Source organism: Lentinula edodes (assembly GCF_021015755.1).
Source record: "Lentinula edodes strain Le(Bin) 0899 ss11 chromosome Unknown C8R40scaffold_26, whole genome shotgun sequence".
Taxonomy (NCBI): Eukaryota; Fungi; Basidiomycota; class Agaricomycetes; order Agaricales; family Omphalotaceae; genus Lentinula; species Lentinula edodes.
In genome coordinates, this window is record NW_025764332.1 from 230,127 (window position 1) to 257,879 (window position 27,753).

Here is a 27,753-nt window from a genome sequence, read left to right on the forward strand (position 1 = left end):
AATTTAATAGTTTGTCAGTATGTAGTTCAACCTGTATTAACGTTGTTGTAAACACCTACTAGGTGGGCAGGTGTAACTTGAATACCACCACTGGCATCAGCCTTCACGTTCGGCTGGGTGGCTCCAAATCCCCCCTGATATACTGGTTCCCAGTGTACCCTTCTTGTAAATGGTCAGATGATGATGAGGAATTTAGCCAAGTTTTCCGAATCTCTCCCATGTACTGGTGACTGAATGATAGTCTTATTCAACTCCTACGTCCTGACTCCTATAAGCTCCTATAGACCTATCTTTTTAATGGTGCTTCTTTGATGACTCCCACATCATTCTAATATATGCCACCCTTCAAGCTCCAAGGGTTACACGTTAAACGCTGCTACTTACACCCTCCTCAAAGATGTCTGAAAGGCTCCCCTATCATTGGCAAATACATTATAATGTCAACGATCTCACCTACTCCAGCTCATTTCAAAATATCATTGTTGTGATTATTTTAGCAAGTATTTGGATGATGCTTCGCAATCGGCGAAGATCCCATGGCGTATCGTCTTTGAGCCAACTTCGAGGTCCGCAATCACGATCATGGGTGAAAGGCCTGGCGTTTGTATTAGCCCAAAATCGCACTAAAACGTCTACGAGGTAACTCTTCACAAATTTTCGACTTGCAAAACGGGTGGGAGTTCCATGAAATGCTTGCAGCCGAGTGTAGATTATGTCTGTTCTAGCGTCTTCCCTTGCATGACTTTGTCTCTTTAGATGGACCTACTGCTCAAATCACGGGTTTCTTGGGTGTAAGCAGCGGCGCTAGAGAGCTTGAATTCTGCCTTTGATTCCACAAATCCCAATAGAGGAAACAACTTTACACGTTCGACCCTAAAGCCATGCATCACATACTAGTCAAGGTTCGTGATTTTACTGAAACTGAATGTAGGGCGATAAATGGTCAATTAGGATGGTGCTTTGTTCCAACCTCATCGCATTGAGTACGCGAAATGTAACTTGCTGATTGACTATCGGAACGTTTACTAACTACCAGGAGCGGCCCTCTCTTGTTTGGGAATGGCCTGTTGAGCACCATCGGAGAACAACATCGCAAGCAACGGAAGATGCTCAATCCGGTTTTTTCGATTGCTCATATGCGTTCAATGAGTGAGCTTGTACACTGGCATGAACTTCGATGTATCACTGGAAACTAAAGGGAGATGGATAGTGCCCATCTTCAACAATGTAGTAGACCAGGTGACAAATGTTAACTCTTTGACTTGAATTTCCGTTGACATTGTGTATACTATCATTATTATACGACAGTTACGGAACGCCTTAACAGAACGAGTTCAAAATGGAGCTCGAGAGGTAGGTGTAACTGTACTTTATCCTCATTCATTAACCCGCGATACTTGTAGATTGATCTCCTAGGATGGATGGCCCGCACTGCGCTTGAGCTCATTGGTCAATCCGGTTTCGGGTACTCTTTTGACAACATGGTAGACGATGTACCCAGACATGAATACAGCATCGTTATCAAGGACCTTGCGTATGTTCTTGAAAGTTCCCTAGCGCCTCAATAATTTATGGCTCCGTTATAGTCCGGCATTAGCTCGATTAGCTTTCGCAAGGTTCTACTTGCTTCCCTTGGCTTTGAAAATTTTGCCTACATATGCTCTCACTTTCATCATGAACATTACCCCTTGGAAATCTCTGCATGACGTTCGGGACATGGTTAATTACATGCATGAGTTATCTGTGGAGGTTTACGAAGAGAAGAAGTGTGCGTTTGAAGAAGGAGATGAGGCTGTGGTGAAACAAATTGGAAAAGGAAAAGACCTTCTCAGTATCATGAGTAAGCTCTCTTCGGCTTGTTCTACTTGGAATGCATGGATAACATCCCCGTTTGCTAGTGAAAGAGAATAGAAAAGCTGATAGCGAAGACAAGCTAGAAGAAGCTGAAATTATTGCCCAAGTGCAGTGTCTCATCCTCACATTTTGTTCCAGGTTCTAATCCACCTTCTCTAGATGTCGTAAGTTTTGTCGACAGCCTTTTGACCTTTTACTACTGTTTACGAGATTATCCAACTTAGAACATTCATATTTGCAGCAATGGACACTACCTCTGTAAGTGTGGATTGCTATTTACACTTCGTTTGACTTATCGCAAGTAGAGCGGCTTGTCTCGCATCCTTCATCTTCTAACCCTTCATCCCGAGATTCAGGACAAAATGCGAGACGAACTTATCGCAGCTCGAAGGGAACATCAGGGTAGTCAATTATCCTATGACGATTTGGTTGGGCTTCCTTATCTTGACGCCGTGTGCAGAGAGACCTTGCGACTGTGCGTGTAGTGCATTCACACAAAAATATTTACTTTCTACTCATTTTTGCTCTCGTTGAAAGATACGCCCCGGTGTCGTCTTTGTTACGAAAGTGAGTTTTTTCGGGAACTCAATTCGCCAAACTTAAATCCTGATCGTATGCGGTTCTATGTAGATCCACTGAAGATGCTATAGTACCGCTCTCGCGACCTGTGCGTGATGCCGATGGGAACGAGGTGACAGAAATCTTCCTTCCCAAGGCTACGACTGTGATGATATCTGTATGATGAATCATATTCTCGATATGTACGACGACTTACCATCATGCTTCCACTAGATAATGAATGCAAACAGAGATCCTAAGCTATGGGGACCAGGTATTGAGCATTCTCTTTTACTTATGATTGCACTTCCGAGTACATCTGTACTTTAGATGTACTAGAGTGGAAACCTGAACGTTGGCTATCGCCACTTCCTGAGGCCATTATGAATTCCAAGATGCCTGGAGTCTATTCTCACTTGTAAGTCCTTGAATCTGTCGAATGTTCCGATGCTTACTGTGTGTATATCGTATGTATGTACAGAATGACTTTCAATGGTGGAAGTCGCTCGTGCATGTATGTCACTATATTCTGCTTTTCTTTCGGTGATGTTAAGCATTTCTGTGAGCTTCGTTCAGAGGATTCAAGTTCTCCCAACTGGAAATGAGTACGTGCCCGGACCATTTCCGTGTTTCTTAAAATGTGGTCTCACTAGTTTCCTGACATCAGAGGTCGTTATTGCCATGCTTGTAGAGAACTTCAAATTCTCCACTTCACAGAACAAGGAAATTTTCTGGCAAATGTCAGGAATTGCGAGCCCCGTTGTCGTTGGAGGGTCCAACTCCGGACACCCGCAGCTGCCGTTGATCGTTGAGTTAGCTAAAGGAGATTGAGGGCCTCGTTATATGGAACTTGTCTCTGTCGAGTCGGTCAATTTTGCGGTCGATGTATTGTAAACAGTTGTAAACTCATTGAGACTCGTTGTAAGTTAATGGAGATTTCGTGTCTGGTTTAGCAAGCAAACACCCACTTTTCCCAACTTTTAATCACTTACATGTAGGCACTCTTCTCCAGCCGTATGTAGGTTATCTTGGTAAGAAGACGAAGGGTCTCGAGTCGGAGTTCTGGAAATTTCTGCTTACCAATAATACTCTGGCGAGGAGCCTTTTTTTATAAGCGCGCGCCTTTCGTTTCTTTCCATCTTTCATTCTCAAAAAAAATGCATCACCTGTCGACCAACTCTTCAAGGTCTCTCCGACGTGCAGCTGCTAAGGCTGTCAAGCCCTCGTTAACTCGTGGCGCTCATAAGGAGATCAAGTTTTCGAACGAGGGCAGAGCCAGCATTCTGAAGGGTGTTGACGTCCTCGCCAACGCGGTCAGTGTTACTCTCGGCCCGAAAGGTACTTTTTTGTTCCTTTGTAAAGGTCGGCCTGTTACTCAAGAAGCTCTTAGGTCGCAACGTTATCATTGAGCAGTCGTTTGGCGGTCCAAAAATCACCAAGGGTGGGTGTGAAAGTTTATCACGAAGAACGTTTTGACGCGAAAACTTCCGCAGACGGTGTCACTGTAGCAAAGTCCATTACACTCCAGGACAAGTTTGAGAACCTTGGTGCCCGGTGAGTCGTCTGTACACGTAATTCCAGACTTTAATTGACTGGGAGCCACGTCATTAGTCTTGTCCAAGACGTTGCCCAGAAAACCAACGAGATAGCAGGTGACGGTACAACAACTGCCACCGTCCTTGCACGGGCTATCTACTCCGAGGGTGTCAAAAATGTCGCGGCTGGATGCAACCCCATGGATCTCCGTCGGGGCTCGCAAGCTGCTGTTGACCGTGTGGTAGATTACCTTGCTTCGCAAACCAAAACAATAACCACAACTGCCGAGATTGCTCAAGTAGCAACTATTTCAGCAAATGGTGACGTTCATGTTGGTAACCTCATAGCTCAGGCCATGGAAAAAGTCGGTAAGGAAGGAGTGATCACCGTCAAAGAAGGAAAGACCATCGAGGACGAGATTGAGGTGACGGAGGGTATGCGTTTCGACCGTGGGTTTATCTCACCGTACTTCATCACCGACGTGAAGGGTCAAAAGGTTGAGTTTGAAAAGCCTCTCATTCTTCTTTCCGAAAAGAAAATTTCGGCCTTACAAGACATTCTTCCGGCTCTCGAACTTGCCGCTCAGTCGCGTCGTCCTCTTCTTATCATCGCCGAAGACATCGACGGTGAGGCTCTCGCTGCGTGTATCGTCAACAAGCTTCGCGGGCAGCTGGCTGTCGCTGCCGTGAAGGCTCCCGGCTTCGGTGACAACCGGAAGTCCATTCTCGGTGACCTTGCCATTTTAACTGGCGGAACTGTCTTCACCGACGAGATCGACATTAAGCTCGATAAAGCTACTCCAGATATGTTTGGTACTACTGGAAGCGTCACTGTCACCAAAGAAGATACCATTTTCCTCAATGGCGAAGGTTCTAAGGACGCTATTCAGGCTCGCTGCGAACAGCTCCGTGCTCTTATCGCCGATCCTACTACCTCCGACTATGACTGTACTCGTTTGCAGGAGCGTCTTGCTAAGCTTTCCGGGGGTGTTGCCGTCATTAAGGTTGGTGGATCTAGTGAAGTTGAGGTCGGGGAAAAGAAGGATCGTTATGACGATGCGCTCAATGCTACCCGAGCTGCTGTCGAGGAAGGTATCCTTCCCGGAGGTGGTGTCGCTCTCCTCAAAGCCTCCTTGATGCTGAGCACCACCTCGCCATCCCCTGCTTCATCTAGCACTCCTGTCTCCCCTAATGCCAACCCTATACCTACCGCCAATTTCGACCAGGACCTTGGTGTTTCCATTATCCGTCGTGCTATTTCAGGTCCATCCCGCGCCATCCTTAACAACGCTGGCGAGGAATCTAGTGTCATTGTTGGCACACTTCTCTCAACATACGGTTCCCCTGATAAGTTTGCCTGGGGATATGACGCTAGCAAGGGTGAATACGTCGACATGATCAAGGCTGGTATTGTTGACCCATTGAAGGTTGTCCGAACTGCGCTAGTCGACGCAGCCGGTGTTGCAAGTTTGTTAACAACAAGCGAGTGCTGTGTGGTAGACGCACCAGAAGAGAAGCCAGCTGCTCCTATGGGAGGCATGGGCGGTATGGGAGGTATGGGAGGTATGGGCGGGTTCTAAGCTCATTCTGGTCTCTACTCCGAGGGACGTCTGTTTCTACTCTCCTACTTACAACACCTCTTGGGATTTTATGTGCGAAGTTTTATGCTTGCCTACGGCTTTACATGTATCACGAACTACACACCACCTATATGTATCAATCTGTTAATCAATGCCACTCCACTCATCATTTTTTATTGCACGAACGCCTACAAATGCTCGACAAGGGTATGTAACACAAGGCTTACTTGATGTTATTGGCGGTATAACTTAGAATGAGATACAAATGCTTCATAAATAGATCATGTCTGTATTCTATGCTACAAAATCACCCACGACCACCCTCTGCTCATCAGCAATAACCTCCTGGTGCTCCTCGTAAAGCGCGCTGACGACCTCGCGCTCCAGCCATATCTGTTTCGCACCTGTATTTTCGGGGTCAAAGACAGGCGTGAAGGTGTAATGTATTGACAGTGCTGAAAGCACACCGCCATAGGCATGCGAAATTCCTGTTTGTGGTTAAACCGAGTGGAATTATACGAAGCGTTCAAATCGACTAACCTGTGTCTATGATGATAATCTTGCCGTTACATCGAGAAACAATGTTCTGTAAGTAATACCCTAGATCAGACCTGGCATAACGACTTTCTAGAAAACGAGCGACCTACATGGAAGTCTGGAGTATGACCCATGATCATCCTTCGGGTCCCCGTCGCTTTCAGGACTTTTTCAACATCTTCACAAACCTTCTCTTCGGGTTCAAGAGCCCATCCGCGATACCACAGAGGCCCGTTAGCGTCGTATAGTTCGTGCTCTTCACCAGTAGCGCTCGGAGGTAAGCCCGGATACGGATGCGGTGGATGTGGAGGTGGCTGTTCCCTCCGCTGCAGCTTCCTTAACAACGACGTGCCTAATTCGTTGATCTTCTCTGGGAACGGAACGAGTGCCTCGTACGTTGGAGACAAACCACCGTGCACGAATGATAATGCGGCATGAGATAGTGGACCGCTCTCCAGGTCCAGTTCGTGCATATGTGATGTTTCTAATTTTTCTGTGCCATCGAGATCTTGTTCAAAGTAAAGCTGTGAGCGGACTGGAGGGTAGGGAGTATTGGGCGGCCCCAGATAAGGATGTAGCGGCAGACGGGAAGCGACCGTGTAATTGTTTGCCCAAGCACGTCCAATGCTTCCAGTAGAGATCATGCGCTGGCGGGCTTCAACAGTGCCAAAGGTCTTGATCTCTGACGGATATACATATCTCCAGTCACCAATGGCGTTCATCCACTCATGATTTCCTAGATGAGAGATAACGACGCCTCCAGTTTTGGGAGCTTGACTTCGCAACTTTTCCATCAACTTGAAGAGTTTTATCGTGTCATCTCCGCTGAAGATATGTTTTTGTTCAATTTACAGTTCAAAAAAGGGATAACAACGGACAACTTACCGGTCGATAATGTCCCCCGTTTGCACAAAAAAATCAACAGCTCCTGACCAGTTTCCTACATTGTCTATGACTTTAGAGAATCTCAAGACACGTAGAGCATTAGGCAAATCTCCATGAAGATCTCCTACAGCAACGATATGCCGAGTAAAGGGTTGTAAAGTGTTCAGATTGTCGGGGGGAGTGAGCAATATTTGTGATGATTTTTGTGACGCGATAGTCTCGGGAGAAAGACCAAAAAATGACAGATGCACAAGGTGTTCTGAGTATACGTGGCGAATCGAGGAGTAGAGCTGCAAGTGCACAGTATTCAGGAGCATATAGTACAGTGCACAGAGGATGGGTATTATGATCCATAGGCGAGAAAACCCAGGAACATTGCTTCGTGGGGGAGTCATCGAATCTGTAAAATTAAACAAGTAAGTAAGCGCCCCGAGGAAAAGGAATGGTTTGGTGGTCCGACAGAATTCTTCCCACACTTTCAAACATCTTCTGCTTTCGCCGCCAACCGGGGCATTTACACGAAGCTCAACGCTGCCTCGAAGAAGCAAGATTTATTTTAATGCCGTGTTTGAGTCTTTCTATTTACGGCTGTTATCATTGGCGTTGCCATAGAGGGAGAAAGGGAACTTTGTTCGTAGTAGCCGAAGAATGAGAATCATGCGTTCTCCAGAGCTTGAGGAGGGCATCGAAATCCTCAGTGACGAGTCTCTCTCCGGTTTGGTATTCAAGAATCCACATGCCCCATCGCACTATTAACGAATTTCTACTTTTGAACGCGTAAAATCTCGCATCGATTGACGTCGAAGTTGAAAAGAGTCGTAGAAGTCTTGTCGAACTAGGGGTCTTCCGATCAATCTGGTTATTGTAAGTAATTTTAATTTCGACGTTGACGCGATGGCATATTAATCTGGTTATGGAACGCTGTGTGAGCGTAGGGGGAGATAACAAGTGTTTGGATAGACTGCTTCGCCGCCACACACACTAGCCACCGCAGAAAGTCTTCGAGGAGGGCCTCCTTCGAGACTCGATCGCTATATCTGGTCGCGATCGAAGAAATTCCTCGTCATCGCGTGGTAGGTGAACTATAAAACCTATGGTAACAGTCCCTTTCCTTACCTTTCTACCACTGCTATTCCTTTATTCCTCCGACCATGAAAGTGCTGATCTCTTCGCTCTTTCTATCCGCCGCTCTTTCCATCGCCCTACCATCACTTTCTCTTGCTCACGCCGCCAGACAATCGTCCCCGACGAGCAAACGAGAGCTTCACATTAGAAACTCAACTGACGCGTCCAAAACGACTGACAACGCCGGCTACGACGATATCGCTAATCTTGAAAAGCGAGATGGCACAAAGTATGTTTTTATGCATCATGTAAGTCGTTTACGAAGAATCGCCTACTGCTATTAGCTGACCTGACGCCTCCCCCAAGATTGTCGGCAGTGAGTCTTCCACTCCTGAAATAAGAACAACCTGCTAACTCCCTTTCAGATACGTGCGTAACGACCTGCAACGATGTAGTATCCATCTTCTCATTTCCAGAATGACTTACAGCTACGACTACAATTACGATCTTTGGGTAAACGACTTCAACCAGATACGAGCTAAGAACATGTAATTTCATTTGCGCCTGGACTTCGGCATCACCTTGACCATCATTCCCATTCTCGCCTTTAGCGACGCTGTTGCACTAAACGTTGGACGCGATTATTGGGAGTGGGCACGGGTCCAGGACGCTTATAACGCTGCAGCTGCAGTAGGCATTGATGTGTTCTTCTCTTTTGATTATACCTCTTTCGACTGCAGTGTCGACGAAACCGTGAACTGGGTTAATACATTCAGCGGCTCTCCGGCCCAATTCAAGGTCGATGGTCGTCCGATGGTATCCAGCTTTTCCGGGGATTGTTTAGGCCCTGGCGGCTGGCAAGCCGTTCGCGACAGGACGGGTGGTTTTCTAATGCCATTCATTTATAACATAGATTACCAACAGTTGAGGAGGGGTGCAAGTTATGGGTTTTTGGACTCTTGGCAGTGGTACGTCGTTGCCCTCGCGTATCCGAATAGAAATCTAGAATTCTGTTAGTTGGGGTTGTGCGTGGCCGCAAGGAGACCAAGACAAGACCGTTTGTGCCCTGTCTCTTTCTTTTTCATATCATAATCTAGGTCACTAATCATCCATGCAGACCCAAGATGATCATTATTGTAAGTATTTGATATACATGGCGAGTTCCCTTCCTCGTATTGACTGATGATGTTATAGACATGGATATTCTGGGGCCTGACAGATATGCTGCCACCGTTAGTGGTTGGTTCTTTACCCATTATAACTACAAGAACTTCTACCTTCGTGGCGACGCATGGCTGTTTCTCACTCGATGGGAGGAGCTAATTTCTATGCGAGACCAGCTGCGATTTGTGGAAGTGTTGACTTGGTTCGTGTTTTTCTCTCTTTCGTTAAATTTACCCAAGAATTCACAACGCTTGGCAAATAGGAATGATTTCGGGGAATCGCACTAGTTAGTCAGACTACCCTCCCCAGAATTATACATTCTGAATGATTTCATGCCAGTCTCAACTCCGGGCCTCCCACAGCAGGATCTCAGCCTTATGGTGGGCAAATATTTATATATAGAGAGAGTCACGGTTGATTTACGCTAAACGAGGCACTACTTGGACTAATGGATATCCTCATGATGCGTTCTTCGACCTCATAAATTATTACATCGAGGCTTTCAAGACGGGGACTTACCCAGCTATTACAGTGCGCCATTGTGTTGCTGGGTCTCCGCATACTAATACCATATCATTTCACAGAGTGATACCATTTACTTCTGGTCGCGCCCTCATCCCGCCGGAATAAACGCGAATAACGACGGTTTGTCCAGGCCCCAAGGCTGGGATTGGGCCTCCGTAAGTGTCGCGTTGGGTTCTGATGACCATTCATAAAATTTCTGTGTTAGGACGTTATGTGGGTAGCAGTCTTCTGTTCTTCGACCTGCAGTGTCACTCTCCAAGTCGGGAGTTACTCGCAAGACTTCAACAACCTATCTTACGGAGTTAACAAGATTAGTCTTCCGTTGAACGCTTTCGGGTCTGTGACAGTCAAGATGAGAAAGAATGGCCAGGAGGTCATTAATTACACTCCGAGCGATTTTCAATATCAAGGATGGACTGACCAATGTGAGTACCTCTAGAGACCAGACATTTTGAGGCTCGACTTACCTGGCAATTCTATGAATCAGACAATTTCAACGCTTATGTTGGCTCTGCCAGTATGTTTAAATCAGCTTGAGTCATGTTGGAATCTAATATGTTCTGTCAGGTGCCTCCGGATCGCTCTAATTTCTGATTGTCAAGATGTAGAAGAAAAAAAACCTGTGTAAATATATACCTGGAACGTTTTGTACATTGTAAGCTTGTATTTGTTTCGAAGAACGAAGTTTTTGAGTATGCGTCGTCCAACCTCGTCCAACTGGCAACAACCTTACACTTGACACTATATATTAACAACAAAGTGCAGGTAGGTACAAACCGTACAATTATCCGTACAGAAATAAGACTACACTCTAGATACTTTTATATACGTATGATACATATATCTTCTACATACAACGTCTATATACAACTCCGCTTATTACATCAAACATAAGTCCTTCGTTTTACGCCTTGAACAATATCCTTGATGACTAGAAGCCACCTGCTGGTCTTTTCGATCTCGTCCAATACTCCATTATGTCGAGCATCTATCTTCCTGAGTAACAGCCGTCGGATGGCTCTCGTCTCTTCATCATCGCTTTCTGCAAGTATTCCACTGAACGACGTGTTCCCAGCAGATACTTGGGATGCGATAGTTGATATTGAGGCTATCGATGCCAGGCTGGATTTATTAGAGAGGGAGTTACTGTGGATGAACAAATCATCCTCCTTTCGTAGGGTTCCAATCATTGCCCTTCTTGTCTATACAAAAATCATTAGTTCCAGTGTAGAGGAATGTCGAATATATCGCACCTTCAAAGCTCTGCTTAACACGCGATCGGCTCGTGAGATCGACTGAGCAGCAGATCGTAAAAGCTTCCTGGCCTACTTGCAGATTTTAGTCAAGAGAAAAAGGAATGGCTGAATACTTACGGAAGCGATGCTTTCCCGCAATGACTCTAGGTCTCGTCCGGCAGCACGTAGTGGAAAAACGGAGGTCCGTAAGGCAGATTCAATGGAGGTACGCATCATATCAAGGTCTGACTCTCCCCTGTCAGTGAACGTTTGTTTCGGTGCATCCTTCTGTAGAAGTGTCGGCGAAGGATTGGATACTTTTGCCAAGGCATTAGCAGAAGTCTTTCGTTTTATCCATGCCACGAATCTGGACGTCGTAGAAGGAGCCGCCTTCTTCTCCGCGCTCGCAGTCGATGAGCCATTCGCGCTTGACGCAGTAGATTCAAGAGACTTTGGGATTGATAAACTCGATTTGGTTTTCAATCCTCTGGAATTTGAAAATCGATCGCTGACGCAGGTAATTTCGGAATCTTCAGACATGCGGATCCGTGTCCAAGGCTGAAGACCGCGTTCCTGTAACTTCGCATCTACCGAATGCGCTACCGACTCCAGCAGGACAGCCGTCTCTTGAGCATCGTCCTCCATTTCCTTCAATACGTCAGACACTTGTTGCATACGAACTTGAAAATGGTCAATAATAGTCCGTTGCAGTTGTTCCATCTCTATCACGAGTGATTCCAAATGCTCTGTGTGTCTAATATCAAAATCATGGTGAATCGATGGGGAGGATATGCGTAAGTTGTCGATAAGGCGAGTAGCAGTGCCGAAGATGTCATGATTTGAAGTGGGAAGGCGCGAAGCATGTTTCCTGTCAGCTATAGACTCGGGTTCCATGTACGACTCGATGGAGTAATGGGCAGGCCGAAGTGTGTTGGTCGAAAGAGAGGACCTAGGTCGAGATAGATTTGTGTCACTAAAAGCAGTCCGATATTGAGGTTTCGCAACCTCCCAAGCGGTGAGGCTAAAATATTATGATAATGAGCAAGGGAAAATATCAAAGATCAGATTAACGTACCCTTTGGCATTGCAAAGGTCTCGAACGAAGTATGAGGAATCGCATTTAAGCAACGCCCGCAAAACTTCAATAGAATAGCCGTGCTCGGCTGCTATGTGGATACAAGTATTTCCTTGCTTATCTCTGGCAGAAAGAGGAGCTCGGAGGTCGTGAACGAGATGATACACATATTGGTACAATTCATCGAAGGCGTATGTCGCATGATCTGAGAAAGCAAAGCAATGTAGTGCCGTATAGTGCTCGTGCTCTGTAAAGAGCGCAACATCGGCACCTGCACAATATAGTGTGTCCAGCATTCGGACAGATGGTTCGGAAGCGGAAGCACCATGATGTATAGGGCTCCAACCATTTCTATCTCTGTTATTCACGAGTGGGGGGAAGAAAGAACTTTGCGTCGTATGTGCAGGAAAGAGTGTGGAGCACAATCCCTGGGGGTTGGAGCGCAGACATTGTAGGATAGTGTCAGTTGTTTTACTGTGGGAACTTGCTTCAAGAGGTTGTGCAAGATCATCGAATGTTCGAATAAAGGCAAGTGAAGAAGCAGCTCGTTCGAACAGGTCATCAGAATCCGTAGGTGATCCGGTTTTGTTTGTAAACTACACCGTATGAGTAAGCGTCTCGGACCGAGCACAAGAAGCAATACCTTCCACTCGTGTAGGCGATGTTGGCGCAGCATGGTTTCACACAAATACAATACTTGAGGATGAGAAATTGCGTATTGTATGGCACTTCGATGGTTGAGAGCGCGTAAATCTGGTCTTGCGCCATGCTGAAGCTGAAAGAGTACAAAATTTAAATCATGGTATTATATCGGTGGAACCTACTCTCACCAATGACTTGACAATGTCGACGTGACCGTCACGAGCTGCATCTATCAAGCAGCAGATCAGGATGAGGAATTCTACCACTTGATGACCCGAGACTCACACATTAACGGCGTTGAACCATGCATGTCAGTTCCATCTACCGCTACACAGTCCAGACTGCTCCTCAGCAGAACACGAACTGCTTCGGGCATGTTGAGCCAGGCCGCCATACCGAGAGGTGTTGCATCGTTGAACGCGTTCTGAGGCGCGTTCAAAGTGGATAGAGAGACCTCAGGTCGTCTGAGCAAAATATCAACTACCTTTAGTCGAGAGGAAGTCATGAACGATTCATCATGAGCGAAGGAAATATTGCTCCAACTACCAACAATTCAGCGGGGCCAAGATGACAATAATGAACAAAATGCGTACTGCTTCCCAGCTACTGCACACATGAGCGCCGTACGTCCAGACGCGTCAGTCGCGTTAATATTTGCGCCAGCATTAATTGCATCCTGCACCCCTTCATCATCGCCTCCCAAAGCCCAGAATTCTAATCCAAAATTGTCCGAAGAGAGAGTTGATGAATACACAGAGGTCATGAGTAGAGACAGTGATTTAAAGCAAGATTCCCAAAGCAGGAAAGGGAATGTGGGTTGTAAACGTGTTTGCCCCGAACTGTACAGTGATCGGAAGAAGAGAGTATTATGAAGAGGAGGAATTGCGAGAAACAATGAGAAAGTAGAGTTTATAACGGGAAAAAAGGCATTACGCGACGAAAACGAGGCGTTTTCCATATCAGAAGTCGAGAACTGAAGTATAACCGCCCGCTTTGAATACAGTGAATTTAGCCGCCCACAGCAAATCTGATACGAAGCGACCCGAAACTCTCGCAAGCTCGACTGGGCAATGCCTCGAGGCGTGTTCGGGCTCCGAACATATCCGGATGTTCAATGGACGGCGGACAGCTTATAAGTTATAGTGTTCGATGTGCTTGCACCAGTTGCTGACAGCGGCAAGAGATTGTAGCAGATCTGTACAACTAAATACTGTACCAGTTGCGCATACTTAGGCCTGCATCTGCCACTACGAGACATTCACTGACATCCAACTAGGGCGGGTGAATTGCTGGTGAATTGTACGTAGCGGTGACCTGCTTGATTGGAATGTCAAGATGCAAGAATCCATAGCCAAGGAAGCAGTCATTCATTCTGATAAGTCTGGAACTCTGAAAGAATCTGATACTTAGCTTAAGAAGACATGGAATCGAGCGGAGTGAGGTATACCATTGCAAGGGTTTATTATCTGGGTTAGAGAATACAATGCAGGAATGACTTGTTAGCTGGTGATAAAATACAGGATGGAGAAGAAATTGCAATGAAGTCTGAGATGCGATGCGAGGAGGGTGATATATGATATAAAATAAGTGGGATTGTCGTTTAGGTATTTCTAGTTCTTCCATGTCAATAGACGTTGTGTCTGTCATTGTCCAACGGATACTATATGATTATAGTTTACAGGAATGCTTCTCTTGCCAAAGTGCCCTAAAGTGAAGGAAAAGTTGATAAACTGCACCACGAGGACTAGGGTATGATGGCGGTTCAGGAACACGGGGAGGGGAGGTGACGGGGAGCAGGAGATTCTGAAAAACGCACCTTTACTTGCTCGAAATTCGCAAACGCTTTCTCTACATCCCAACCATTATTCGTCAAACAGTCAACCGAATACTGGACATTCAACCCTGTGCGAACAGAAATGTGCAGCACCATCGATCGTTGAGGTTCCGGCTAAGGAAAGTAGATCAGAGATTATGGACGTATATCACTGGTGCGAACGTACTATTTGGCCAAGCGCGTTTTGCTGTTCAGTCGACAGTAGGGAAACCGTTCGCCCTTTATCCAAGTTTGAATCGTTCCCGGAAGGTCCATTCTTCTGTCTCACTGCCGCGGGGTCTGGCTGCACAACCATTGGACCGGGCTTCCAAGCGTCTGGCGAAGAGTACGCTCGTATCGTCCACTGATCGGAAATAATGACAACGTCCCAGCCGCTTGATTTCGCACTAGAAGCACGATTAAAGTTCGATGGATATATAAAAGTATTTCGGAAAATACATACCGTGAGGCCTCGGGTGCTGGAACTAGAACAAATGTTCGGTCAAAAGACCTCAGACCTTCCGCTGGTACTGAAGGATCAAGAGTTAGATTCCAACAAGGGTTATAAAAAATTGTCGGTACGCACATTCCGTGAATTCACCATGTACCATGACGAGTAGTCCCATCATTCCGCCCTGAGCAACGGGAAAACAATCTACGCAAAACTTTTCGGCAGGACCGGAAATATCGTGTTTCGTTAACGGTAAAGTGGAGACATAGGCGGCAATAGCTTCGCCACCGAGTAAAAGCCTTTGTACTTGCTTTTCATGGGAATGGGCAAGACGCATGAGGTTGCGTGAGCCGGTGTTCCCTTGGTCAAGCCATGGACCCCATTCAAGCTTTCTTTGATTGGGAAGTTTGTGATGCAACGCCAGGATCCTTGCACGCTCCGGTATCGATGTGTTACACGAATAAGAGAACGTAGCGGCGGCGTCATAAACATCTTTCAACGCTGCACGTTGAGAATCATATGCGGAGAAAAATCTATTTTCGATAAGGGTAAATGTGGAATCTGAAAACGAATTTTGAACTCACCGAACCAGAAAGTTGCTCAGTAAAGCTCCATCAACACCTACAATCAACGAACCACTCATTTCTACAGGAAATGTGGTGGATGATGGCTTCTGTACAGCAGTCGAGAGCTTGTTAGGTTCTCGAGATACATCGAATGATATTTGAGCTATGGATTGGCCATCGAGGGTCATAAGGGATGGAAATCGACGCGATACTTCACTATTGAGGTTGAAAATTGTCATCGAGCAATGGAAAGAAAGGGATATTACACATACTTCTTGAATTGTTCAGCATCCTTCTTTATCATTTCCTCGCGTAAAGGATTGCCGGCAAGCAATAGCTCTTTCAACCCGACGAGCTTGTCCTTTCTGCCAGAAATAGCGTCGAGGTCTCTGTAGGTTTTGAGGTCATTGTCCTGCAAGGATAGATTGACTAGTCCCGGAAGATAATGACTGAGTAGTGATAGATGCTGGCCGCTAAGTTGATTTTTAGCTAGATTCAGCGATTGCACCTAAGATTAATTAGCCAACGGGGATCAAACTTTATTTATTAGACAGCACCTGTGGTTTGAGCTCTTTTGCCAGTTTGAACACTACAGCTGCATCACGAGCGCTCCCACCATGGCCGGGAGGCATGAGGTTGAACTTCTTCACCATCTCGTCTTCAATCATGTTCTTCATTACTATAAGTTAAAGACTGCATGTATGATTTTGATTGATAACAACTCACACTGAGGTCTAATAATGCTGTATCTGGGCTCCATCGTTTCTGAACGAATTTTCTCCATGCCTCTACGCTCTTGGGCGTTGTATGCGTAACCCGTACGGGAATCCGTGATGGACTATTGGTTTCAACGGCTCCTGAGACTGCATTCCGACGTAGACGACCAGCTGTAGTCGGCCGAGATGATGCCCCACGAATAGTTAGCGGATCCGAAGGGCCGGCATGACTTGCGTGAGTGTTCAACCGAGCAGAGAGCTGAGAGGGCGAGAGGATATTTGAGCGTAAGTTGGTTTTCGCGGCAGATGGAAGGATAAAGGTAGCACGGAAAGACCAGAAATTCAGTGTGTGACGACTGGAACTCGAACCCTGGAATTCGGAGGGTGAAGTAATGAGTAATGACAATGATATTTACCGATTTGCTAGGGCCTGAGTCCTTGTAGACGTCTATGGGACGCGTTCGATGCGACCGAGCTTTAGAAGAGCCTTTGCGGCCACCTGGTTTATCAGTCGCATCTCGCATCTTTGCATCGCGGTCTATGAGACCAGCATTCCGAAGAGCATTCGAAGCCAGCGTTCTGGATCCAGGAGCAGGTGTAGGACTGGAAAACATTGCAGTAAGTGGCGCCCTTTTGGAGATGTGATGGTGGTTTAAAACAAAAAACGAGTCGTCAAGAGCCACAAGGCCGGACCCGAAAAGGCACTGCAATAACACACGGTCATGTGACTGTGATACAGTAGTTAAAGTCAAAGTCGAGCGCTAATCCAAGGTCACAAAGCCGAGCTGAAGCCAAATCAGTCTGTATAAAACGAGGTGACAACATTGGTGGTAATGTGAACTGTACAACTGGAGCTATATACTACCTATAGGAGAACCCCCGGGCCATGTTTAAGCGCCAAATTTCGTGCTCGAAATATGGTCCGCAAATGAAAGGAATGAATAAGTCCCAATACTGGTAGTAGTGCTCACTAATTGACTTCTCTTTCATTGCCACATACTCAAACCATGGTGGAAAATACCCTGCCCATCCCCAGTCAATCATCCATATTGTACCATCCAACCCGACAATGATATTCCTAGGGTTCAAATCCTGGTGTGAAAGCACCAATTCCTCGGAATCATCAAATTTCTGTCTCCTGCAAGGGTGGTCCTCTGGAATGTTGTTATAATCATAGCACAACTTTGCTTTTTCATTGAAGAAACTGGCAAGATCGGCGTATGAAGCAAAAGGTCCTTGATCAAGGTCAAGCATCCCAAAAAGCGGTGATGTACAAACACGGGGCCCATCATTACTGATAGGACCTGGTGGAGCACCACGGGGAGCTTTCAATTTTCGTAGTTGGCGGATATAGCTGCGAAGCGTAAAGGCAACATGGATTTTCTGCCATAAGGAATAAGTGGACCAGACCTGTGCAAGAGTTGGGCCCTCGATGTAGTCCTCAACTATGAAGAAGAGATATTCCAGCTTCATGACACGGCGGACTCGAGGGACAGGGATCATCGTGTTTGCCCATAGGAGGTTTAAGGCATTGGCCTCGGAGGAATCAGTCCTACTTTCGTCTTCTTCTGACAACACGGAGACTGCTTTCCCCACGGTGCCAGGTGTGCCGCGAGGGAGCACAGTCCAGTCATATTCCACCCCCTTTTCTAGATTCTGCCTGTCTAGTCCATCCCTCGTCTTCGCGAACTCATTTAGGATCTCGTCGTCACTCAGATTGTCCACATCAGAGGGTTTTAGACTGAGGGGAGGCTTGCTTTTGGGGACAACAAAAGAAAGAAGTGTATCCAACAGATCAGCTGTGAAGCATAAGAGTGTGTAGATTAGCCATTTAATCCACAACTTCGCTGGATCCATGGACTTTTTCCGGGCAACCAAAGACATGATGACGGTCAAGAGTCGAGAAGATCTAAAGGAGAACCCACACTTATTTAAATTTTGATAGGTCACCTGACCCTAACAGCAACTTAAGGCAAGGCTGGGCGACGGCAATTCAGGTTGTGCAAGAACTACTATGTACTAGATATACTATCATATACAAATTAAAGAAATCTATCGCCTGAATTCGTGCAGTTTTCGTGCAAACGCTTCGCGACATGAAAAATGAGTCACTTCACCCCTGAGGGAAACAGTCAGTACAGAACCTGACACTACCACAACATCACCCACCTTGGACTGTGGACAGCAATGATTGTAGAACCAATCCGCTTGTGGCATTGTGGACATCTAATTGCCATCGTAGAGTTTCAAATACAGCACACCAAACATAAACTAGGGAAGTTCGACGTACATTCGACTATCCGTCACTTTGACCCTCTTCATTTGCAAGGACATTAACTTGCGTGCCATTTGATTGTCTCTCGCCTTACTGATTTGGCGTATCACATCCGTATCAAAAATCGGTATTCGTAGACCTTCGATAAGGAAAGTCTGGACATCATTTAGTGTGACTAGAGGCGGAAGAAGTTGAAGAGCTTCTGTGGTGTCCAGGCGGCGACTGTGCCGACTAATCAACTCGAGCGCGGGTTTCAGCAAATCCACATTCGTCTTAACAGTCGGTCGTAAATAGATCCGTAGGAGGGTGAGAAAGACATTGCTGGTTGCGGTCCCTGCTTGATAGTATTGCTTGCAATACCTTGAAACAGATTATAAGGCAGATACATTAGTAGATAGTCGAGCTTACTCTTCAGCTTTGAGATAGTCCTGTAGCCGGTAGACATACAGCTCGAGGGCCTGATCGTGACGACCCAGCTTACCGAGGAGTATAGCGCGGGCCTCGAACAAATCTAAAGAAGACAAGATTAGAATCTTGGATATCATCAGGGTAGAGACGAATGGATACCTTCCGAGGATAGCAGACCATATAAACGATCCACCCGATAATGAGTGGTCGTTGAAATGAAAGTCATCAATTTATCGTACGTTTGTTGGCGCAAATCTACAGAAAACGATCTTGAACATACCACATTCTGAATGAACGGAAACTCACTCTCTTCCTTTTTCCTTCTAGCTTCAAGAGTTATTTTGGCATACAGCTCCACCAGTCGGTCGTGAAAATCGACGGACACCTCTCCTCGCTCTTGAATCAAGTATTCCAGATAATTTGTACAAAGCAAGGGACTAATTTTCTCCAGATAGTCAGCGACATGATTGCGAGGTAGGTCGACATCTTCAGACTTGAATATCTGTACCAAAACGTCTACAAGTCGCATAATTCGATCATGGAAAATCTTACTTCTAAACCCCGGTCAGAATTCTGTTCGATAACCCATCGTGCCGACTCAAACACTTGCCCTAAATCTCCTGGGCCCAATTTCCGTAAATATTGTACTGAGTCGTATACTCTCTCGTCCAAGTCTTCCTCCTTTTCACCGAGTCTTGAAAAGCTTTCAGTACAGAGTCATTTGTTGAAACGATTTATGAACGTACTGTCGTAAAAGCTCAAGTGCCTTCCTGTGCATCTTCTTCTGGTGATACAAATCTTTCAACTCCCTGAACATCTACGTACGACAATACGTCGACCAATCTTCCAAGATGTGTAGCGCTGACTTACACCTCTTGCTCTCAAAACACCTTCTACCTCTTCCACCTCGCACCAATTCGGCACCCTGAATAATGACCCAGCCAAAATTGGCCTCACGACAAGGTACGACTTGAAAAGCGCAGTATCGACTATCTGCGCATACCGCAGTAGCTGCTCAGGTGTAAGTTGTGTGAAAGGTGCATTAGGTAGTGCATACAGGTCCTCAACAGACATTGCTGAAAGTGATGTGATTTCATGTGCTTGGTCTGCAGGCGTCATACCCACTGCATTGAGCGCAGCTCCAAGTTTTACTCTGCGATCTGGGAGGAAGCTCCTCACCAGACTCTCTACGGATTTATGATAATCTGTATGCGCTATTAAGCCTGCTATCACAGTCATTCAAATCAAGCCGCACTCACCGCTGTCAGAGTTTACTTTGGAAGGTCTAGATGTCTGCGACTTCACAGACGCTGTGTCGTCATCTTTTTGGGTAGTAGGAACGGCAGCAGCAGCACCCATTAAAACACCTAGTCCCTTCAATCGGCCTCGGATCGATCCAGGACCCGCTAATCCCAGGTTATCCAACATTTCGTCTGTGGCAGTCATCGAGCGTTCATGCTCGGATTTCTTGGGTGTTTCGCTTCCCTTGGAATCCGCCTCACTGCCTTCAGTAGGACTCTCGACAACGTCTTTCTGTTTAGGGGGGCCACCGTATAATTCAATCCATTTATCTCGAGGAACGGACAATCGACCGGATATTGACTCGGGGTAGAGTGCGACGACTTTGGCAGGGTTAATGTTCAATTCCGTGAAGGTATCAATAGCTTTGTCGAATTGACCTGCTTCAAATTCTGAAACGGCATTTAGAGCACGAATTCGAACCCTGCGGTCGTCCTTCAAAGGTATCAGATATAGAAATACAAGGAATGCAGCGCAGGCTCACCTTGTCCGAGAGATCTTTAGATTCAATACTTTCAAGGAACTTCAGGGCATCCGAATACTGACCGGCCAGAACCAGTTCGTCAATCTGCTCAGACCACGTCTTCATCTCAAACTGCCAGATAGAACTGCCTTCAGAAGTAGCTGTTGCCCTATCAGTTGGCGTCGTGACTAGGAAGATAGAATGGTTCGTGGCCAAAGAAGGTGACATTAGCCGAATGGTAGCATTGGCGAGCAGAGAAGGCTGGGGAGCAGGCGCAGGAGAGGATGGTCTGGACGGTTCCCTGAATGGATAAATGTATGTTTGGATTGGAAGTAATGATATAGAAGAACGAATCTGAACCACGCTTGTAGGGATTGAGTTCTGGCCTGGATCTGTGTTTGTGGAAGGGATCGAACCAGGAGGTAAAACAGAGAAGATATATGGCTTGATGAATGCTACATATTAGCTTCAGAACGGCAGTCACATTGGTATACGATCTCGGCGAACCTATCTCCTCAGGAGGTGCCTGCCATCCGATCGTCTCAGACCTTGACGGTTTTGCATCTTTTCCGATGATTATGCCCTCATCTACAATGGACGTGAAATCCAGTCTCAATAATCTAACATAACACAGCAACGCACTATCTTTGATGATGAGAGATTCTGCTTCGTTGAGTTTCACAATTCCAGGCTTCGATTTAGCACCGAGACCAAGAGTCATGTAGCCCGAAAAGCCGGTCAAGGCGCCCATTGTAGAGGACGGAGCAGAAAGTGGCAATGGCATCGTTACTTCGATGACTGTCTTCTTTGATAATGAGAATACAGCATATTCGGTCGCAGAATATGCAAAGCACGCAAGGTCATCGTTCATGAAACTGATTATCCGAGGTGAATGCGGTAGCGGGTGTTCCTAATGCGACGGTTCATTATAGCCCCAAAACATAGATTGAGGACGCACTTTGAGCGCCTGTGCTTCTCCGTCTTTCCAAGAATAGATTACAACTTTTCGGCGACATCCGACGAGCAAGTAGGTCATTAGTACGGGTATGGGAGCTGGCTTCGTGAATTCATCTTGGCCTTGAAGTTCGGACTCCCCGCGGTAGGTGTAGGAATGGATTGTGAATGAAAAAGCAGCCTTTGCAGCAGAAAGGATGGTTGGAGGCGAGAATGAAGGAAGCGGAAATAGCGTCACGGTTGTCTCTTATTCCAGCGTTAGGTGCAATATAAAGTAGTGTCAAAGATCCACATACCTGACAGCGTCACTACGGAGTTAACATCCTTGATGAATCCCAGCTGCTCTATTGACCTTTTGGTCAAACTCTTCTTCACTTCAACTAGAGTCAGGTCGCCAGAGGGATCGTGACTATACACATGTAGGTTACCAGTCGCAGTACCCAGATAGGTTCTGTCGCCTAAACGAATAGTAATGACTATAGCGTAGATATATGCAAGGCAATTGGATCTTGCCTTGGACTAACAGAGAATCAATCTTCTCTTTAAACCCGGACAGGACGATCTTTGGGGGTAGGAATGGTGCCATTTCTGGGCATAGCAGAACAAGTCTCAACTTAGCCGCGTATATAAGGGGGTGCCCCCAAAACGTGCCCCCGTTCGGGAGACCGAAAGTAAGGTTATGGTTTGGATCTATCTATTAGGTAAGCTCGTAGAACTCGCTTTGACCTGAACCCCCTTCAAGTTTCATGTACAAGTCCAGTCCTTACACCTATCTGACAAGAGGATATTAGTAGACTATGCATGTAAATACAAATATATGACATCTTCAGTTGTTTGCGTGATAGGTTGTTGGACTCTTTTACTCCGCCAAGTTATTCAGTACATTTTATTCCAAGTACCTCACAGACCATCAGAGACTGTAACATTACATACAAGTGTCCATTTTCCATCAGTCTGCATTATTCATCTCGTTTTGCGAATTTGCTTTTGACGTATTGTTTACCAACTCTCTTTATGAGTGCCTTCCGCCCAACACCGCGCATATCAATATACACCAGAGCGACGTTCCGCACGGTACCGGCTATGAGAGCTGTATTTTGCGCCGCTTCTGAGCCATATCTATAAGCATGTCTTTAATGAGTGAACAAGCTAACCGAGGAGATGAGCCACTAACTGATGCCCAACAACTCTAGTTGCGCTACGACCTCCGACATCGATAAGCTGCTTTACAGATTGATCCAAGGTAGAAAGGATCAAGTCCGCGGACAGGATGAGCTTCGCTTTCGCAGTGAGCGCGCTGGAAGAAGCAGGTGGGGCCGTAGCTGGAGTACTGATGAAACGAGGTGGAAGTGGAGGTTTCTCGGATCCGGACTGAGAAAGAATTGGCACCTTCCGCGGAGGCAGTGGAGGCTTCACAGAGTCTGTGAGAGGATTAGGAGAAGTCGAATACGGGGGCGGAGGCGGGACATTTACAACATTATTTAAGCTCGGCAGCGTGACCGGCATGCCTTTTGGCGTATTGCTGCTGCTCTTAGTGCCAATCATCTTGCCTATCATGTCGTCTATCACCGACAGCGTTTTCCCGCTCACTTTTACGGCCTGTGCAGTGAGCGCGTGTGCATGGGTAAGCCCTGTCCGAGTGCGGGAAGATGAAATGAAAGCAACAGCTTTCGATGATGATGGAGATGATTTTGCACCGGGGACAGTCGAAGTAGACGGGGACGATCGGTTTACGTAGTTGGAAGAGGCAGAAGAAACGACATTTACAAGGAGATTGGTAGTTTGAGAGATTCCTTGACTGTAGATGACGTTTGAATTGTGCTGCACATTTGATGGAATACATACCTGACTAGTCTGGCAGACTTGGTCATCCAATCCTCCTGACCAGTAGGAATTGCCCTCGCAAACACTTCTATTGCTTGACCTTCTTCATCCTGGTTGATTTCGATGACAACAGGCCCATGCTCATGCCCTTTCTCAAGACGGGAAATATCTGGGTCTTCATAAACAGTAACTCTCTGATCCACCTCTCCTATAATGTCACCAGAATCCTCGTTGACCAACACAAGATGACCGCGGAGATCTGGAGAGTTTGTCGACATAGGCATACTGTGCGACACATGGGCAGAAGCGAGTTCTGTAAGACCTGCATATTCTGTGAAGATACCCTGCAGAGTATCTAGGTCTTCTTGTCTTTGCAACGCCTTAGCATCGTTTGAGTCAAAAACCGGGACGTAAAGTTCAAGTACTTCTGGATCCAAGTCTGTTCCGTGAAGAACATACGTCTGGCCGGCGTGGGTTCCTTGTACCTGAGCAGTGAAGGTGATCATACGCCGAGGATCGAGTGGTATTTCGTTAGAGTTGATACGCAATATGAGAAATATATTCCGGTTGATAGCTGCTTGACCCTCTGGAGTGACATAGATGCATTCTATGGTCAGTGTACCGCTTTCTGAGTACGACGATTGTTGAGAGCGTATCTGTACATTCGGGATATTGAGTAGAACAAAGCCAGAATCGCGACTATACACCATGATATGCAGAAGAACAATAAGCGCCTGTCTTACTCTTAGGAAGGTCACCGCTGCTTCGGAGACGTGATGGATGATGTGTGGAATCATTTTCACTTTTGAGCGTCATCCAAGCTGGATTCCTATAATTAGAACCAAACTTTCCTGGTACTTTCAACCCGAAAATGAGTCTCGTTCGAGCAAAAACTCTCCTCGCATTACTACATATATTTATCTCAATTTGCCGAGTTCCTGCACACCCCAGCACACCCTTCTTTTACGACAGCAAGGCCTGGCCAAATATTGCAAGTGGAAGTGACCTACAGTGTATATGGGCCTTGGTACAGCTTGGGATTTGGAACTCAGGTACCATCTGCTTTTTGCGGATTGTATTTCGTTTTCTCAGAAGAAAAACAGTTTCCAGGATCCTAGGCTTATGCCAACGAGTCCATGGAGGAAATCTCCCTTCTGACTGAGTGTCACTAAAGACACAGACACAAAATAAATTCTCTGAAAATGTTCCTCGCTGATCTACGTCTGTGTACGCCTTCAATTCTCAAAATATCAGACTTTTATCACCCAAAATATGCTGGTTGAAAAAATAGACAAATTTTGTCAAGGTATATTTACATAACGATTTGTTGTTCGTGCCACGAAGTTATTGGTTTCGCATCGATGGGAGTAATTAGCTACTCTCGTTCGACTTGGACTCACACACATGCAACGATTTCTCACCGTCCCAAACATTCCAACACTCGCTGTCATACACTTCGTTCACGGTTGAGCCAATTACGCTCTCTTGCTTCTTTCATCCATTCCAAGCTCTATCAGGGGCGGGTGAGTTCTTCATCTCAGTGTGCCAATTTCTCCTGCGATGATTGGGGAAAATATTGCTCGCTCCATTGTTTCCACCACTATGGGGTAGGTGTTGACATCGGGAAGGCTTTGCGTGTCTGGTTCAGTACCCACGGACCCACTATTAAATTCAGCCAGATTTTGATGATTCGACCACTTGCTTTTGTGAGACCCCCTAGTATCAACAATGTTGTTTCGCAACGTCTTTGCACTCGCTTTAGTTTCTGTTGTCTTCGCCAATCCATTCGGCAAGAGGCAGGGAACGGACACCAATGCTCAAATCCTCCCTCCCTTGGACACTCTGGCGTCGAAAGTCGGCGTGATTATACCTGAAATTCGTGAGTCAAGACGCAAGCAATTTAAACAAGTTGTTGTTGATTTCAACCAATCTTGCTATTGCAGAACTCTTGCAGGTATCTCACCAAGCTAACGATACTAGCATCGGAGCGCAGATCGAAATGCTGATCGCGGCATGGAACACTACCGCGAGTGCCCTCAGCGGCATTCCTCCGAGTATTGGGTATGTGGTGACGAATGATAATGATGGAAAGGAGAGTCCTCTCACATCCAAACGCCATGTAGAAGCAACACCACTACTCCCACCGACAACGACCTCGCCGTGAGCCTCGGTGATTCTCTATCGTGAGTCCCCAGAAATTCTCTATACCAGATCGCTGAATATTCTCCTCAGGAAAGTTACCTCTGGTCTCTCCGCCCTCACCCCCGCTATCGTTCCGGATATCAATACTTTGCTGACATCGCTTGACGGTCCGATTGCTGCTACTGTTGATGCGTTCAACGCCAGTGCCCCAGCTCAATCCTCGACTTTCGTGCACATCCTGTAAGTACATAGTATAGACGGTACTCCCCAGAGCTGTGTACTGACAGGCCTCTTCATACTAGGATGCTTGATGCGAGGCAATTCTTCGCAGACGAGAATATGACCCAGACACTGGCGGCACTTGGTTTCTGAGGTATATCACTCTGCGGTGTCTTGCAGGTTCCCAAAAACAACATTTTTAGTATACTTATTAGTTACACGAACTTGCACAATCAACTATTCCTTTGTTAGCCTGCCTGGAACTCTCCTAAGATGAAAGGACAAAGAACTTTTGGTGCTTGATTTGCGCGAGGGGATCTTTGTTTCACTCTCGGGCAGAAGACCATGGCCAGAAGATGGGTACAGTCCTGCAAGGGTCTCAGTGTTAGCAATACTTCTAGTCATCGCATCGAAAGATTACAACGAACCGTTTATACTCATGCCATTTAGGGTCAGTCCCAAATCGCTTGTCACCGGCTTTCTCAAGGGGTGGGACCCCAGAAAGCTAAATATGAATATACAACGTTTTCAACAAGGGATAAGAACGCTTGACATTAAGAGGTATCGCACCTTTCTCAAAAGAAAATATGTGAATATCGGACTAATAGCAGCAATAGCCACTGTTCCTCGGGAGAAATATGGTGTTTGCAGAGCGGTGGTGGAAAGGCCCCATATACCAGCCCATATACCTACTTCGCCAACATAACTTGCGCATATATTCTGTTAAAAAGCCACATTCAAGTGCATACCGTAAAGACAGTCGAACTCACTTTGGATGCCGACTAAGGCTCCATAGACCAGAAGTAATAAACTTTTCGTCGTGCTCCTTCGCATCTCTTCTACGTCGCCAAATGGTCTTTTGGCGGTCGGCAAGAGCTTCGAAGAAGAACGAACTAGCAAATAAGCCAATAGACAAATAATCCCGGGTGCTCATTGGTGGATGGACGTTTTTCGGGATCGTATTCGCCAGATAAACTGGCAAACCAACGATGAATACCCAGGTAGCTGAAACAGAGGCCGATTAAGACTACATAGCGGAAGCTGAATGAATGAAAAGCAGAACCTTGCATGAACCAATAAAATGTAAAATGAACCGGTTTATGCTTGACTTCGTCGAACCTAGAGTCCCCGCCTGCTTTAAATGCCTGTCGTTGGTAGTCAGGACACAAGGAGTAACGGGAGATAAGTGCGTACTCGCTATATGCTACCTGATTAATGCAAGTATGATACGACGCGATGATAACATACCTGGACCAAGAATGACCCCAATCTTGTAATCCAAATGCCGAGTGCAGCAGAGAGTATGAGTTGTCGAGGGGCAAAATGTGATAACGGTGGAAGCGGCAGAAATTTGCCTCCCATAACGCTTTCCCGCAGAGAGGGATAATACAGCGAGGCAAATGTTGTGGATATGAACCCAACAGCTCCGCCAAGGTCATAATACTTCTCATTCCGTTGCGGCACAAAAACAAGTGCAAAGACTAGTAACAGATGATAAATATTGAGTGGAGTAGTGTCGAAGATAGGAAAAGAGCAGTACCAGCTTGCACGATGTATGAAGTGGCGAGAGAAGGAAAAATCTTAGAGAATACTGCCATGAAGGTACAAGGTAGTGGTCACTAGTTCAGACGCGTTTGAGTTTAAGATTAATATATGAACTCCTGATGCTGATGTCACTTCACCCAATAATGTCACGCGACTTGCAAAATGCGTATATTAATAACCTATCATTGATACTAGTATCATCTCGATTCAAAGATCGTTCTCTAATTTCGAAAAAGACAGTTGCAGTAGGCTGAAGTAGATCGACCACCTCCACATACAGCCAATATATGCGAGTCACGACCAATGGTCACATCAATATGACAAGTTAGTGAGGGTGAGTGACAAGCGTCGGTCACATTTTAATTCGAACTCCGCACAATTCATAGAAGAATCTTCCCTTCGTTCACGACGAGCTTAGCTTTG

General features: G+C 46.2%; 11 protein-coding genes across 11 annotated transcripts; 4 read left to right on the forward strand and 7 right to left on the reverse strand.

Moving 5' to 3' along the window:
- The first annotated feature begins 414 nt into the window (after nt 1-414).
- C8R40DRAFT_385169 (cytochrome P450) lies at nt 415-3,479 on the forward strand. Its single transcript, XM_046234883.1, has 19 exons — nt 415-639; nt 757-902; nt 952-983; nt 1,037-1,149; nt 1,211-1,239; nt 1,309-1,353; nt 1,404-1,534; nt 1,587-1,840; nt 1,899-1,960; nt 2,014-2,018; nt 2,079-2,112; nt 2,160-2,329; nt 2,392-2,421; nt 2,485-2,590; nt 2,647-2,686; nt 2,743-2,830; nt 2,894-2,926; nt 2,989-3,017; nt 3,080-3,479. The coding sequence occupies exons 2-19, from the start codon at nt 882-884 to the stop codon at nt 3,241-3,243; spliced, it is 1,386 nt and encodes a 461-aa protein (XP_046084476.1). The 5' UTR covers nt 415-639; nt 757-881; the 3' UTR covers nt 3,244-3,479.
- Nucleotides 3,480-3,569: 90 nt separating this feature from the next.
- Nucleotides 3,570-5,527, forward strand: C8R40DRAFT_1161648 (chaperonin Cpn60/TCP-1 family; the record flags this gene model as incomplete). Its single annotated transcript, XM_046230150.1, has 4 exons — nt 3,570-3,750; nt 3,803-3,853; nt 3,906-3,966; nt 4,024-5,527. 4 exons carry the CDS (start codon nt 3,570-3,572, stop codon nt 5,525-5,527), a joined length of 1,797 nt encoding a protein of 598 aa, XP_046084477.1.
- Nucleotides 5,528-5,821: 294 nt separating this feature from the next.
- Nucleotides 5,822-7,266, reverse strand: C8R40DRAFT_1050329 (Metallo-dependent phosphatase-like protein; the record flags this gene model as incomplete). Its single annotated transcript, XM_046224617.1, has 5 exons — nt 5,822-6,015; nt 6,068-6,113; nt 6,175-6,516; nt 6,601-6,889; nt 6,950-7,266. 5 exons carry the CDS (start codon nt 7,264-7,266, stop codon nt 5,822-5,824), a joined length of 1,188 nt encoding a protein of 395 aa, XP_046084478.1.
- An 834-nt stretch (nt 7,267-8,100) lies between these two features.
- C8R40DRAFT_1172585 (glycosyl hydrolase family 71-domain-containing protein) lies at nt 8,101-10,290 on the forward strand (the record flags this gene model as incomplete). The annotated part of the gene is made up of 15 exons (XM_046231876.1): nt 8,101-8,322; nt 8,381-8,390; nt 8,416-8,443; nt 8,503-8,562; nt 8,626-8,982; nt 9,032-9,071; nt 9,132-9,150; nt 9,209-9,380; nt 9,441-9,464; nt 9,518-9,558; nt 9,612-9,709; nt 9,763-9,858; nt 9,909-10,128; nt 10,191-10,220; nt 10,271-10,290. 15 exons carry the CDS (start codon nt 8,101-8,103, stop codon nt 10,288-10,290), a joined length of 1,437 nt encoding a protein of 478 aa, XP_046084479.1.
- A 297-nt stretch (nt 10,291-10,587) lies between these two features.
- On the reverse strand, nt 10,588-13,418 carry C8R40DRAFT_1049841 (ankyrin repeat-containing domain protein; the record flags this gene model as incomplete). The annotated part of the gene is made up of 8 exons (XM_046224592.1): nt 10,588-10,905; nt 10,957-11,028; nt 11,077-11,959; nt 12,014-12,609; nt 12,657-12,788; nt 12,844-12,884; nt 12,941-13,197; nt 13,249-13,418. 8 exons carry the CDS (start codon nt 13,416-13,418, stop codon nt 10,588-10,590), a joined length of 2,469 nt encoding a protein of 822 aa, XP_046084480.1.
- A 624-nt stretch (nt 13,419-14,042) lies between these two features.
- On the reverse strand, nt 14,043-16,941 carry C8R40DRAFT_1113369 (uncharacterized protein). The gene is made up of 10 exons (XM_046228464.1): nt 16,618-16,941; nt 16,212-16,460; nt 16,043-16,156; nt 15,758-15,993; nt 15,504-15,701; nt 15,055-15,452; nt 14,932-14,998; nt 14,656-14,875; nt 14,472-14,603; nt 14,043-14,360 (listed from the first exon to the last, which is right to left on the reverse strand). The coding sequence occupies exons 1-10, from the start codon at nt 16,813-16,815 to the stop codon at nt 14,331-14,333; spliced, it is 1,842 nt and encodes a 613-aa protein (XP_046084481.1). The 5' UTR covers nt 16,816-16,941; the 3' UTR covers nt 14,043-14,330.
- A 121-nt stretch (nt 16,942-17,062) lies between these two features.
- C8R40DRAFT_1049819 (kinase-like domain-containing protein) lies at nt 17,063-18,058 on the reverse strand (the record flags this gene model as incomplete). Its single annotated transcript, XM_046224591.1, has 1 exon — nt 17,063-18,058. The coding sequence occupies one exon, from the start codon at nt 18,056-18,058 to the stop codon at nt 17,063-17,065; it is 996 nt and encodes a 331-aa protein (XP_046084482.1).
- A 195-nt stretch (nt 18,059-18,253) lies between these two features.
- On the reverse strand, nt 18,254-22,186 carry C8R40DRAFT_1161652 (uncharacterized protein; the record flags this gene model as incomplete). Its single annotated transcript, XM_046230151.1, has 16 exons — nt 18,254-18,320; nt 18,371-18,427; nt 18,492-18,836; nt 18,885-18,987; nt 19,044-19,139; nt 19,191-19,386; nt 19,437-19,578; nt 19,631-19,701; nt 19,755-20,089; nt 20,144-20,618; nt 20,668-21,101; nt 21,154-21,234; nt 21,289-21,556; nt 21,605-21,846; nt 21,897-22,058; nt 22,114-22,186. 16 exons carry the CDS (start codon nt 22,184-22,186, stop codon nt 18,254-18,256), a joined length of 3,147 nt encoding a protein of 1,048 aa, XP_046084483.1.
- A 373-nt stretch (nt 22,187-22,559) lies between these two features.
- Nucleotides 22,560-24,134, reverse strand: C8R40DRAFT_1050189 (senescence-associated protein-domain-containing protein; the record flags this gene model as incomplete). The annotated part of the gene is made up of 3 exons (XM_046224609.1): nt 22,560-22,719; nt 22,775-23,398; nt 23,446-24,134. The coding sequence occupies 3 exons, from the start codon at nt 24,132-24,134 to the stop codon at nt 22,560-22,562; spliced, it is 1,473 nt and encodes a 490-aa protein (XP_046084484.1).
- Nucleotides 24,135-24,712: 578 nt separating this feature from the next.
- On the forward strand, nt 24,713-25,980 carry C8R40DRAFT_385580 (uncharacterized protein). Its single transcript, XM_046234884.1, has 5 exons — nt 24,713-25,303; nt 25,368-25,485; nt 25,548-25,607; nt 25,657-25,806; nt 25,869-25,980. Exons 1-5 carry the CDS (start codon nt 25,153-25,155, stop codon nt 25,936-25,938), a joined length of 549 nt encoding a protein of 182 aa, XP_046084485.1. The 5' UTR covers nt 24,713-25,152; the 3' UTR covers nt 25,939-25,980.
- Nucleotides 25,981-25,987: 7 nt separating this feature from the next.
- C8R40DRAFT_1113384 (uncharacterized protein) lies at nt 25,988-27,420 on the reverse strand. The gene is made up of 7 exons (XM_046228465.1): nt 27,326-27,420; nt 27,034-27,266; nt 26,849-26,930; nt 26,556-26,790; nt 26,356-26,491; nt 26,214-26,290; nt 25,988-26,153 (listed from the first exon to the last, which is right to left on the reverse strand). The coding sequence occupies exons 1-7, from the start codon at nt 27,381-27,383 to the stop codon at nt 26,111-26,113; spliced, it is 864 nt and encodes a 287-aa protein (XP_046084486.1). The 5' UTR covers nt 27,384-27,420; the 3' UTR covers nt 25,988-26,110.
- Between the last annotated feature and the right edge of the window lie 333 nt (nt 27,421-27,753).

Excerpts from the sequence above, each read along its gene's own strand:
- C8R40DRAFT_385169 (XM_046234883.1), top strand. The coding sequence starts at position 882 with ATGCATCACATACTAGTCAAG. Across the intron at positions 984-1,036 it reads TTCCAACCTCATCGCATTGA|GAGCGGCCCTCTCTTGTTTG; the intron begins GTACGCGAAATG and ends ACTAACTACCAG. Across the intron at positions 1,535-1,586 it reads ATCGTTATCAAGGACCTTGC|TCCGGCATTAGCTCGATTAG; the intron begins GTATGTTCTTGA and ends GCTCCGTTATAG.
- C8R40DRAFT_1113369 (XM_046228464.1), bottom strand. The coding sequence starts at position 16,815 with ATGTTTTCCAGTCCTACACCTGCTCCTGGATCCAGAACGCTGGCTTCG. Across the intron at positions 15,453-15,503 it reads CTGAGCAACTTTCTGGTTCG|ATTTTTCTCCGCATATGATT; the intron begins GTGAGTTCAAAA and ends TATCGAAAATAG. Across the intron at positions 14,604-14,655 it reads AAAACGCGCTTGGCCAAATA|CCGGAACCTCAACGATCGAT; the intron begins GTACGTTCGCAC and ends TACTTTCCTTAG.
- C8R40DRAFT_385580 (XM_046234884.1), top strand. The coding sequence starts at position 25,153 with ATGTTGTTTCGCAACGTCTTTGCACTCGCTTTAGTTTCTGTTGTCTTC. Across the intron at positions 25,304-25,367 it reads CGTGATTATACCTGAAATTC|AACTCTTGCAGGTATCTCAC; the intron begins GTGAGTCAAGAC and ends TTGCTATTGCAG. Across the intron at positions 25,486-25,547 it reads GGCATTCCTCCGAGTATTGG|AAGCAACACCACTACTCCCA; the intron begins GTATGTGGTGAC and ends AACGCCATGTAG.
- C8R40DRAFT_1113384 (XM_046228465.1), bottom strand. The coding sequence starts at position 27,383 with ATGGCAGTATTCTCTAAGATTTTTCCTTCTCTCGCCACTTCATACATC. Across the intron at positions 26,931-27,033 it reads TGGGGTCATTCTTGGTCCAG|GCATTTAAAGCAGGCGGGGA; the intron begins GTATGTTATCAT and ends TACCAACGACAG. Across the intron at positions 26,154-26,213 it reads AAATGGCATGAGTATAAACG|GACTGTACCCATCTTCTGGC; the intron begins GTTCGTTGTAAT and ends AGACCCTTGCAG.